The sequence below is a fragment of the Eptatretus burgeri genome, chromosome 7 (genome assembly GCF_056783735.1).
Source record: "Eptatretus burgeri isolate ZD-2024b chromosome 7, Ebu_testis_v1, whole genome shotgun sequence".
NCBI classification, from domain to species: domain Eukaryota; kingdom Metazoa; phylum Chordata; class Myxini; order Myxiniformes; family Myxinidae; genus Eptatretus; species Eptatretus burgeri.
In genome coordinates this window covers 49,916,268-49,928,941 of record NC_140967.1, presented here as the reverse complement: position 1 = coordinate 49,928,941, position 12,674 = coordinate 49,916,268, and the positions used below count along the sequence as shown (strand labels likewise).

General features: G+C 44.1%; 1 protein-coding gene across 1 annotated transcript; it reads right to left on the bottom strand.

Annotated features, from left to right (window-relative positions):
- Positions 1-295: 295 nt before the first annotated feature.
- CHTF8 (chromosome transmission fidelity factor 8) lies at positions 296-12,535 on the bottom strand. Its single transcript, XM_085888464.1, has 3 exons — positions 12,413-12,535; positions 7,622-7,739; positions 296-738 (listed from the first exon to the last, which is right to left on the bottom strand). The coding sequence occupies exons 1-3, from the start codon at positions 12,433-12,435 to the stop codon at positions 472-474; spliced, it is 408 nt and encodes a 135-aa protein (XP_085744590.1). The 5' UTR covers positions 12,436-12,535; the 3' UTR covers positions 296-471.
- Between the last annotated feature and the right edge of the window lie 139 nt (positions 12,536-12,674).

Below are 12,674 nucleotides of genomic sequence, written 5' to 3'. Positions count from 1 at the left end.
GCTACGACTCCTGCCGTACTTTGTCATTTAACTACTCCTTGACTCACGACCATTTGTATTGAATGATAAATTGCCATTTTCACAAACCTTTCTACAAAACCACCCGTAAACAGACCCTGTTGCGATGTGCTGACAACATGGGTTCATCGGGGAGAAAAAAAATATTTTAGAAAACCCTCCACCATTTAATTCATTCACCTCTACAAATGATCAATGTTGAAGCAAAAAGTATAAACCCACTAATTGGCAGAATTATGGCACATCTTTCTTCTGAGGAAACCTCTACAAAGCATACTTATGGATCATCGATGTATATTTTAATGGGAGCTGGGGTCAAATTTCCATCACCGCCGATGAAACAGTCGGCGGCAGCATCATAAATAAATAAATAAATAAACAGCACAATTCAAAAGAAACAAACAAACAATTATGACATAAAAATTGTTTTGTTCAACTTCAACTACAAAATAATCAAACTTTTTTGGGCACGTGGGTGATGATAGGCTTTGGGCGAGTTTTGAAGACGAGCTTGTGCCGAATAACAGCTTTCACGACGTAGTGCGTATCGACTGCCTTGCCTTCTTCACCCCATCCAGATTTTGATGTTTGGTTTGCTTCCTTGCTGTACTGTGAATCTTTCCCGCTGCCATACCGCTTGATCAGCACCGCCAGTGGCTTTTCCAGCTTCACTTGCTTCCCGTACAGAATGTGATGTCCAATGATGAATACTGGAACACCCTGGGGAGACAGACACACAGCTTGATGGAATCTGGACAATACACTCCTCTTTTGATTCCAGGTGCTCGGGTTGGTCACGAAGAAAGGTACAAGTAAAATATTGATTACTGACGATGTGGTAATTACAACTCATGAATAGCAAGATCCAAGAGAGTAAGGAGGCTCAGAAATTAGTGAGTGTGGGGAGGGGGATTAATGGTGGGGCTATACATGTACACCAATTCCCAGGAAGCATGTACATAAAATCACATTGATTCATAAATCGTTTATTTATTTCGTTGTTCATTGATTTAATTAATTATTATAAAGAACAGGCACCCTTTGCATCACTCTACGCAGCACGTGGCTGCGGGTTAGCAGCAGTGCTGCTGATGCTGAGCCCCTGTAGGTTAGAGCAAGAATTTGGAATTTGGCCAGGGTGCTGGCGCTTGCTCATCTACTCTTCACAAAGGACACTGGGATCTTTAACGTCCACCAACTTATGCTGGCAGATGGGACAGCCAGTTTAATATCTATAGGAGTGACGGTACACAAATTGATGCCTCAACCAACTGCGAAACACCAGGATGACAGTTTATAGCTGGGTGGAGATTCAAACCAAGGCTGGACAGCTCAGAGCCAAGTGTGTGCATATCTCGAGGCTATCCTGCCAGTCCACCTCTATGTCACTGAAGATTGGTGACATCAAAGAAAAAGGAAAACACGAAGTTAAATAAAATGTCAAGGTATTCTCAAATATAGATCTAGTTTGTTTTGATCTCCATTGGTAGGCTAATCATGTGTTAACTCAGTGGGCAGCTGAAGCAGCGACAGACCAGGAAGGGTAGAGGCAAGATGAACAACACTGCAGTTAACTTATCCCACTATTAATTTGCAATTGGTCACTGGATTTGACACCAATACAAATTTTTATCACGGAACCTAGACATCAAAAAACTGTTTCAAATGGAGCACCTCGCCGCCATGAAAGCATTTCAATTGCATCAGACGTGGCAATAAATGTGAATTGTTGCTACCAGCTTGCCGGATCGATCACAGAAGATGCCGTTTGCATTTTTGCCTCCTCCATACCTACCCTGTTTAGAATCATAGGTGGGCACAGGCAACTTGCTTGTACTGGTAATTTGGTATACGATACCGACCAAAAACGACACCTTTTATGAAAGGCGCCAAGCAACTTTGAATATTTGCAATGCGAACAAGGCAGCTTCACTTTCCCCTCAAGTACGAGCTCTAGTGTGCAGCCCGTGGCTGCTGGTTGCATCATTTTCTGCGGTTGTGGCTGTGCTGCTGATGCAGTGCCCTCTCTTACCAGTGCACTGGTACTCATTTCGCTGACCTTGGAAGGATGACAGGCTGAGTCAACTCCAATTGGTGTTTATTCAACGGCCGACAGGGGCTCAAACTCAAGACCTGAAGATCTTAAGCCAGCCACTTTAACCATTATATTAAGCCTACACCAGGCTTCTCTGAAGGACTGTATGCTCCACAATACAATTCCCCCTTATGGAAGTGCACGAGTTGTTAAATCCGATTTTCACCAGGGGTTGATCACAGAAACAGGTAGCTCAAAGTCGAGATGTTCCATGAACCATAAAATAGTTTTAAAAGTTGATGTGCAGTTGACTGATAGCCAGTGTTAATCGATGAGGATTTCAGAGTATCGTTATACAACTCTTTCTGTATACAGTACAGTACTGCATCCTGAAGAATGATCGATATATTTGATATGTAAATATGGCAGATGTTGATCACCTCCCTCCCAACTTGTAATCACCATACACCTCCATCTCCTCCCAACATCCTTTCCCTTTACTTCACAGCTGCCCTGCCCCCCCCCCCTTTGGCAGAGCTGCAATCTTTCAGAGGCCAACAGTGAAACGGGGGAGGTAGAGGAAGAGGGGGAGGGGGAAGGATGCTATTGCAAGCTCAAGCCCCATTTATGCCTCTTTGGTGCATAGCTCAGCAAAACGAAACAAAACAAGGCTCATCACCGCTATCTCTAGCTGACGTTGTACGCGAGACTTATTGTTCAAGTGTGAAGATTAACAGTGAAAATAATCAGCTAACACTGTCAATACGGTAGTAATAAGAGGAACCAATTTTTAGGAGGAGATTGCATATCAGATTGGACCGTTTGGTGTTCCCATCTGAGCATTTGCCTCATAAGGCTGTAAGTAACCTCAGTTTTTAATTCCATGTGCAGTGCTCAGTTTTCCAAATATTTGTTCACATCCTTTGGTTCATTTGGAAATGCAATGTCTCCTTAATATGACACATGTACAATTCCTCCACCAGCCTCAGACACTATAGAGAAATGTTGGTTTTTTTTTTTTAAAACAGTAGGTATCAGGACTCCTGCCAAAGACCAAATATCCACACTTTTTGTTCCTCAAAATTGGTTGTTACATTATTGATAGAACCTGAAGAGCCTCACATTTTCTCCCCTCTTCAGCCCCCTATAAACCATAACCCTGGTGTTTTGCATGCAGAGTGATGATCCAATTTTTTATGCTGGATGTTAAGCTGTTTTAGAAGGATGATAAGCCGGAGGACCCATCTCAACACTGGTTGTTGGTGGTCGGTAAATATCCCGTCGTGCTTGTTTTTAGCGAAGAGGAGGTGAGTGATTGTTGTGCACCCTCAACAAATTACAAATTCCTGCCACCTTCAGTCAAATGTCAGTCAAAAACTTTCCCTGACCGATCACACAAGAAGTTGGGATGCAATTGCAGCTGTAAAAAGCGGTAGTAGTATAAGTAGTATTTGTCATAGTAGTAATAGTTGTAGTTGAGATTGCTGCCCTCAAACGAGATTTCTCCCTTGAGTTTAGTTCTATGTCGACCCTCGTGGAGGATCTCCAAATCTTACTCACGTTGTTGTTCTTGTGGACTTTTTTGTTTCACAGCCGACAGTTTTGATCGAAACTTCCTGAAACTTGGCGTATATATGTAAAAATACCCTGCGCAGACAGTAACCATCTCCGATTTTGAAAATTCCTCCCAGAAAAAAAGCTATGACGTCAAAATATCTCCGCTCATGGAAATCGCCTAAAAAATTATCTCAAACTAGGCAAACTTTTTGAATTCTGTTTGCGTGAATCGAACAGGGCATTAGCAGAGATGAATGACCGCACATATGATACATCACTATGACGTCATATCAATTTTTATGGCGTCATTCCTATTTTTTGACGTTTTTTGTTTCATTTGTTTCACAGCCTACAGTTTTCATCGAAACTTCCTGAAACTTGTCATGTATATGTAATATAAAAAATACCCTGTGCAGACAGGAACCATCTTCGATTCTGAAAATTCCTCCGAGAAAAAAAAGTTATGCCGTCAAAATATCTCCGCTCATGGAAATCGCTGAAAAAAATTATCTCAAACTAGGCAAGCTTTTTGAATTCTGTTTGCGGGATTGAACAGGGCATTAGCAGAGATTAATTACCGCACATATGATATCATATCATCACTATGACGTCATATCAATTTTTATGACGTCATTCCTATTTTTTGACATTTTTTGTTTCACAACCCAGAGTTTTCATCGGATCTTCGTGAAACTTGCCATGTATATGCAGAAATCCCACGCACAGGCAGTAACCATCTCCGATTTTGGAAATTCTTCCGAGAAAAAAGTTGACGTCATAATATCGCCGCTAATGGAAATCGCCTGTACCATTATCTCCGAAACTAGGCAAGCTGTTTGTTTGTGGGAATCAAGCCGGGCATTAGCACAGATAATTTATCGCAAACCTGATACATCACAATGACGTCATATTCGTTTTTATGACGTCATCATTAAGAGGGCGGGGATCTTAGCTCATTCGAGCTTGTTTTAAAAGATCGAGGCTCATTGAAGAACAGGGTGCCAAAGGATATAAAATGATATAGGATATACAAAGAATATAAAATAAAAAGTCAGGGAGGAAACACGATAACATGCAAATAAAAGGGTTGGGCTAGACAGGGCCAATGTGGGTTAAAAAAAAGAAACAGATTGTGAGTAAAGATGGAGGATGACATGACATGGTGGTGCACTGCTTGCTTGAAGCCCTGGAAAGAAAAGGAGAGAACAGAGCAGGATCAAAAAGGTGATTCTTCAGACGGAAGTGAGGAAGAAAAGAAATGAGGTGTGCTATCAGCCTGCATTTTGGAATTTTGGAACCAGGAGGCGGGTTAACTGGAAGAAAGCGTGCATCCTGGATTTGAATGGGAAAGAAGCAATAAAAAAAGCAGAGGGCACCGACTGACCTGCAATGTGCTTCGGCCTCATCACGGGATATTGCAATAATGTTGAGAGCTTTCTATTCCACAGAATCCAGGAGAAACAGATGTGATGCTGGGGTGCAACCCATAGGGGAGAACAGTACTCCATTGAGCTATGGACAAAGGCCTTTTAGACTGTGAGTACTTAGGATTTGCCAAAAGGAGTTGTCTGAAAATGAGGAAGAGGGTTTTCCAGAGCATTGGAGAGATTTTCATGTTGATGAGGAACAATGCTGGGTCCAAGATTGCCTTGGAGAACTCCAACCTCCACTGGGAGAAGGGAGGTAAGGGTTCCATCGAATGGCAACACATTGACTACGTGAGTGGAGAAAGTCAAAAATCCCAGAATGAAGGCATCCTTGTTTGTCAAAGGGAGTGAGCTTGGCAAACCAACAAGACACCAGGCCATCTTACATGCCCAAGACATGTTCAGGGAGACAGTCCTGACCTCTTGTGTGAGATGTAGGGCCTCTAACCATTTCTTATAGAGGAACAGGATTGAGTGACCAGCACAGATTCCAAGCTGTTGGTCAGAGATGAGGCCATTTGAAAACAGGAAAGACATCAGCAGCAATGACATTCATGTATTTCTTTACTAGCAAAGTCATGGAATCCATTATAGTTTTCCTATAACCTTGAATTCAGGAGTATTTATTACCTTCACAACCAAAAGTGGATGTAAGTTATGTTTTGACCCCCTGTTTGTTTGTCTGTGAGCAGGATATCTCAAAAAGTTATGGGTGGATTTGGACGAAACTTGGTGGACACATTGGGTGTGTGAGAAGGAAGAACTTATTCGATCTTTGTGAAGGTCCGGATGAAGATCTGGCCTATCAGTGGGAAACAAATTGTAAACTGTTCAGCCTGGTGGAGGTATGCACTCGACCCAGTGCCATTCTTGTCGGGGTAGCAAGCCTTACAGGTTGGGTAACCGATTGTTTGTCTTCTGTTTATTATTATTCTCCATTACACGTCGGCTGTTTTTTGATGTTTATTTTCTTTGAATTTCATTTGCTCTGCAACCGCTTGTCGGATTGACATGACATTTCCACCATAGGAATGACTACTCATGTATAATTTTTAATGATAATGATATTGTCACAGGTCATGTGGTGTGGCAGCCATGTTGGAAAAAAGGAAAAAGTTTGGACCTCTTTATCTCCGAAACTGCTCCGTGGAACAAAATTGAAATTTGGTACATGTCAAGTACTCCCCATGGGGAATACGTTTTGTTCAGGACGATTTAATTGGTCTGTCTTCATTATGACGTCATAATAGGATATGTCGAACCCTTTATCCGATGACGATGAAAATTATTGAGGATCATCTTCAGATAAATTGTATGGAAGAATTAAATTGATGACGTCATTGGTCACGTGGTTGAGCAGCCATATTGGATTGAAAATAAAAACCTTTAAAAACCTTCTTCTTCAGAACGGCTTACTCCAGAATGACCATAATTGACTCAGCCATCCACAGGTGAGGTATCACGTGAAGTCGTGTAACCCTGCCTGGATTGGCCGTGCCAATCGGCGTTCATGGTTGCTCAGCAATCTGCCGGAGTACGGAGTTATGTGTGCCCAGCAGCCTGAGGAATCTGCCGGAGCAAGACCCGGCAGGTCATTAGAGAGGGACCGGAGCACTTCCCCTCGTCGTGGTGAGCCTCAAATCATGAGTCCGCAACAATATCTTTGCATTCAACAGAATGATGATTTTTTTTTTCCTCATGTATATTTCCAACTGTTAATCTGCTGAAGATGTTGGTATATGTTATAAGTTTATGATTTCGATATTTTGGTTCTGCTTATAATAAAATCAGAGTTTCGCTTTCATAAAACCACTTCTCTTGGTTTTGTTGACTCATTCATTCTTGGGCTGGCAGGATGGCCTCGACTCGAGGTACGCACACTCGCCTCGAAGCTGTGCAGCCTTGGTTTGAATCCCGGCCGAGTTACAAACTGTCATCCCGGTGTTTCACAGGCAGGGCGATTCATCAATGTGTGTGCCGTCTCTCAGATGGACGTTAAATTGGGCATCCTGTCTGCCAGCATTAGTTGCTGGATGTTAAAGATCCCATGTTGTCCTTCACAAAGGTAGGCGACCTATTGCTGGCACCCTGGCCAAATTCTAAATTCCTACCCCGACTTGCATTATCGGAGTGGCTACAGGTCCAGGATTGTAACCCTTGTCATCGGAACTGCTTCGGCAGCACCAACGCTCTGTATAGAGCATGGTTCATGATCTGATTCATTCCTGCATGCCTTTATTGGCTGATTGCTCCGTTTGAGTTAAAAACTTGTTTGCTAATTTGGCAATGAAGTTTGAAGAGGCTTTAATGCTCAGCCGTTTTTGCGACTGTATCACAAAGGCTTGATCTTGACACTATTTCAGGTGTATGTGAGCCGAACAAAAATAATAAACACACTAAATCGTCATCCCAATTTTGCATCATGGTCTTGGGGAAAAAGTAAAAACAGGTAATTTCTAAAATACAACATCCTTATTAACTCACATGCTGCAGTTCACCCATTTTTTTTGTTTCTCAATGTGATGCACCAAGCATGTAATTAATATGTTAGATAATACACACACACACACGCACTTAGACATACCTCGTGGGTGTAATGCAGATCTCCCAAAAGGCAACCACCAAGTCCTCCACCCTGCCGGGACACCAGTTGCCCCTGAAGCTCCAGCAACAACCAATCTCCGGCTAACCCTTCTCTATCCCTATGAAGCACAATGACATAATGTGTTGATGTAAACTCAAGGGTGAAAAATGATGGAGAATTTCCTCTAATGTACAATGTGGTGATGTCTATTGGGTTTTAAATGTTTTCGTTTAATGTTTATCCCACACACGCAAAGTGAAAAACTGGGTTAAGCAATTGGTTCACGTGTGGCTGTCCGTCCGCAAACGTCAGTTTATAATCGAGGAACAACTTTTTTAAATTGAATGTTATATTTTGAGCATGAGACGGAACACCCTGTAGTTTCTTTGCAGAACTTTGGCTCTGAATTAATCCCAATCGCGCACGCGCAGAGAGGAGTGAGATATTTTTACTCTGTCTGCTTACCTGGCAGTCAGACAAAATTGAAAATCATCCAAACAGGAAACTTTACTGTTTTCAAGGATGTCATAAAGGACACAAACAACAGGCACAAAGAACTAATGGAACATGTTACATGGGGTGGTGTAATAGCCACTGTGTCAACGGCGGCAAAGTTCCAGAATTAATTTATTTATACGAACTTTAAAATCTTTATTTTATTTAAATTTAATAATCTACTTCAACACTGCATGGGGTAAGGTGTTTTCTCGCTCTTTTTTTTTTCGTATACATTGTTGAGGCTCATATAAGAGCTAAAATTTAATTAAAACACCCAGTTTGAACATAATTAACAGCCGTATTTAATTATATCCTTTATCAGACGCATCCTTGGCCAAATCGCTCTCCCTCGGGGTCTAAAGGCGCATCCTTGGTCACCTCTCTCTCTCTCTCTCTCTCTCTCTCTCTCTCTCTCTCTCTCTCTCTCTCTCTCTCTCTCTCTCTCTCTCTCTCTCTCTCTCTCTCTCTCTCTCCCCCTCTCTCGCTGGGTATTCACAATTTTGTTCGGCCTGCTCAACAATGCCTTGAATTGGAACAGGCCGCAACGGTTTATGGATGGTAAAGCGCTGAAAATGTTTTTTTTTTCACTTTCCTCACTCATATCATCGAATGCTTCATCTACATACCTGCGAATTCCTACATACATCGCTTTTGTAAGTGCAATAGTTTTTAAATTCAGAGCTTGCAGCGATTTCATGCATTATATGATGCAATTTTCCATCATTCACTCTCACGGACTAATTAAAGTGTATAATCGAAATATAATTTGAGTTTGGAAGACCGGATCATGTGAAGTGAATAACTCGAAATCGGGCGTGAAATCTGAAAATGTTAAGAAATTGGTGTTACGTTGTTTTCTGCGGGTATGTGCCATGACCATTCATCTTGCCATCACTTGCCAAGCCAACTGTTCCTCATCGATCATTTTATTGGAGTGCTTGCTTGAGTTCTTAAGCCACTTGCCGAGTGCCCAACAGTCGAAAGGTGGTACAGTTCGTGTCCGGATCGGGATGTACAGTCGGCAGTTGCTACAAGGCAGAGGTACGTAGACAGTGGACACGGATGTGGTACCTCTGGGTAGATTTGGATCTGTAAAGGGACTCTCTGCAGGTGTGTGTGCATGCCTGCATGCTTGATTATGGGTGCCGTGGTGGCAAAGTTTCATCCCGTATATGATGATGATGATGATGTTGATGTTGATGATGATGATGATGATGATGATGGGTGGTGGAGGTTTTAACGTTTAACCTCAGCAGCGTACAAGCGATCATGGTTTCCTTTGTCCTCGTGACTGTTTCCAAAGCATTTGGATATTTTATACGAACCGTGTGTGCTTCACAAAGGTTGTATGGTTTCTCTTTGTGAGTTTCAAAGCAAATATACATTTGATAACACCCGACTTCCAAGCCGTTTGCCGTATTAACATTTATTCTAAATTCGAAGGCTAAATTTTTTCCACCCGACACGTGACGATTGGCAGCTGTCATAAAGATTAATGTTAATGCATATCTCCTTGAAAAGTCTATAATACAACGTTGTTTTTTTTTTAATGTCTTTATTTAAATTCCCCCAAAACAAGGGTGAAAACTCCTCAAGGTTTTTGGGTTGTATACAGTAAACATTGCAGTCACTTATCACACAGACTACGATCTGCCAATTTACAAAAAACTGCCCATATCGGCCAAGCACCAATATATATATATATATTAATATATATATATATATATATATATATATATATATATATATATATATATATATATATATATATATATATATATATATAGTGTTGTTTTTGTGTTGTTCATAAAGCACAACATTTTCTCTATGTTAGCTTCTCTTCCTCTCACCCCACGCTGTCTTCACTTCCTCTCACCTCACACTGTCTTCCCTTCCCCCACCCATCCTCACTCTTCCCTCTTCCTTCCTCCTTCCTCGCTCCCCTTCCTCTGTCTTTGCTGCCTCTCCCACCCCTCCTTCCCTCTCCCCCACCCATCCCCCTCTCTCATCCCTCTCCCCCATCCCTCCCTCTCATCGCTCTCCCCATCCGTCCCTCTCCCCCCATCCGTCCCTCTCCCCCATCCCTCGCTCCCTCTCTCCCCATCCCTCCCTCTCCCATCCCATCCCTCCTCATCCCTCCCCCTCCCTCCCTCATCCTTCCCCCTCCCCTCCCTCATCCCTCCCCTCTCTCCCTCATCCCTCCCTCCCTCATCCCTCCCCTCCCTCCCTCATCCCTCCCTCCCTCCCTCATCCCTCTCCTCACTCCCCTCCCTCCCTCATTCCTCCCCCTCCCTCCCTCATCCTTCCCCCTCCCCTCCCTCATCCTTCCCCCTCCCTTCCTCATCCCTCCCCTCACTCCCTCATTCCTCCCCCTCACTCCCTCATTCCTCCCCCTCCCTCCCTCATTCCTCCCCCTCCCTCCCTCATTCCTCCCCCCTCCCTCCCTCATTCCTCCCCCTCCCTCCCTCATTCCTCCCCTCCCTCCCTCATTCCTCCTCCTCCCTCCCCTCCCTCCCTCATCCCTCCACCCTCCCTCCCTCATCCCTCCACCCTCCCTCATCCCTCCACCCTCCCTCATCCCTCCTCCTCACTCCCCATCCCTCCCCCTCCCTCCCCCTCCCTCCCCCTCCCTCCCTCATCCCTCCCCCTCCCTCCCTCATCCCTCCCCCTCCCTCCCTCATCCCTCCCCCTCCCTCCCTCATCCCTCCCCCTCCCTCCCTCATCCCTCCCCCTCCCTCCCTCATCCCTCCCCCTCCCTCCCTCATCCCTCCCCCCTCCCTCCCTCATCCCTCCCCCTCCCTCCCCCTCCCTCATCCCTCCCCCTCCCTCCCCCTCCCTCCCCCTCCCTCCCCCTCCCTCCCCCCTCCCTCCCCCATCCCTCCCCCTCCCTCCCCATCCCTCCCCTCATCCCTCCCTCATCCCTCCCTCATCCCTCCCTCATCCCTCCCTCATCCCTCCCTCATCCCTCCCTCATCCCTCCCCCCTCCCTCCCCCCTCCCTCCTCTCAGTATTCCTGTCAGTGAAGCGACCGACGGTATATACTCGTTTGTAATGAAGAAGAGTTGCAAAACCCAGGGAGCATGTCTCGTTGCTGAGAGAAGTTGGTGAGAAATCAGAGATGTGGTCAGAAAGCCAGAATATGGAGAATATGCTGATAAAGCCCCTCGGGGCCGCCCACGACATGACACTCATCAAATAGAGAAATCTGTGTCGAGGACAGACTTAGAAATGTCACCGTCATGAGGAGAGACTGAGGCCTAACTCGCTCGTTTCCCTCTTTGTCTCGTTCATGTGTTTTGTTAAATGTGTCTAAAGATTTCAGTTTTTCATGTAATTGACTGAAGTTGTCCATTTCTTGGATTTTATCAACACTAGTACGTGTCCGTACGTGCGTGGCCGTATGTGCAAAAAAAAAAAAAAAAAAAAACTTTCAAACCGCGTTCCACAAACAACAACCACACAGGCCGTTCCTTCGCTCTCGTAAACGACGACTGGATTGGGGCATGGTGTTTATCTATAAATGCGGATAAGAAATCGAGAAATTATTCAAATACATTAAGTCCTCACTATCCGGAAGTAGTGCGTGCCCGTACGGAATGTTCACAAGCTTTCCACGAATTATCGCTTTCATTGAAGTAAAAACTGCTGTGATACTTACACACACAGAGTGAGTTAAAATCCAAATTAAGATCAAGTTAACCTCCCTGTCTTTGCTTGCCATGACATTCGCTGCCATTGACCATTGCCACTCCTACGGTCACGGTAACTAAATCGCGCCCTTTCCCCAACGGCCACGCCCACGCAGCAACGTGTCTTGTCATTGGTTGGTAAATAAATGGCCATAACTTGGGAACCACTTGTCCGGTTAATATCAAACCTTGAAAAGGCACATCCTCAGGTCCCCAGCAATATAGCTGGCAAGTTTAAATTAGATCGGACCAGTGGTTGTTGAGAAACAGCGGTGACGCACGCACACACACACACACACACACACACACACACACACACACACACACACACACACACACACACACACACACACACACACACACACACACACACACACACACACACACACACACAGCTGGAATAATAGATCGATGCAGCAGAATGTGCTCGAAGTGAAGCGACAGGGAGGCAGGAATGTTTAAAAAGTGTCTCATAAAAGGGACATCTTGAGAGTCGAGTCGGTGCAGAGCAATTTGAGTAAGTTTACCTGTCAACTATTTCAGGAGAGCAACCCGGTGGTTAATAGTTTAGAACAAGAGATGATAAAGTTGGAGCTGCACGTACGTTTGGATGAACAACTGCACCATTTCGCCACAACTTCAAAACTCACTCCCGCGCTTTTTAACTTCTGTGAGATCAAAGCGAATATGAATGTGCATTAAATTATTTAATGAATACGTTTGTTCGGTCGTATTGTACATATCGTGGAATTACGTGTGCATCATGTTTATTTTCTCACTCAATTAATTTTCTTTCCGATGAAAGAATTTTTTTGAAGAAAAAAAAACAAAAAAAAAACATCGACATGAAAAAAGGTGAGAGCAGG

What these genes read in the sequence shown, in the direction of transcription:
- CHTF8 (XM_085888464.1), bottom strand. Translation starts at nt 12,435, where the DNA reads ATGGTGCAGTTGTTCATCCAAAC. An exon ending in GTGCAGTTGTTCATCCAAAC is followed by an intron (nt 7,740 to 12,412) that starts GTACGTGCAGCT and finishes TGTGCTTCATAG; the next exon opens with GGATAGAGAAGGGTTAGCCG. An exon ending in ATCTGCATTACACCCACGAG is followed by an intron (nt 739 to 7,621) that starts GTATGTCTAAGT and finishes CTGTCTCCCCAG; the next exon opens with GGTGTTCCAGTATTCATCAT.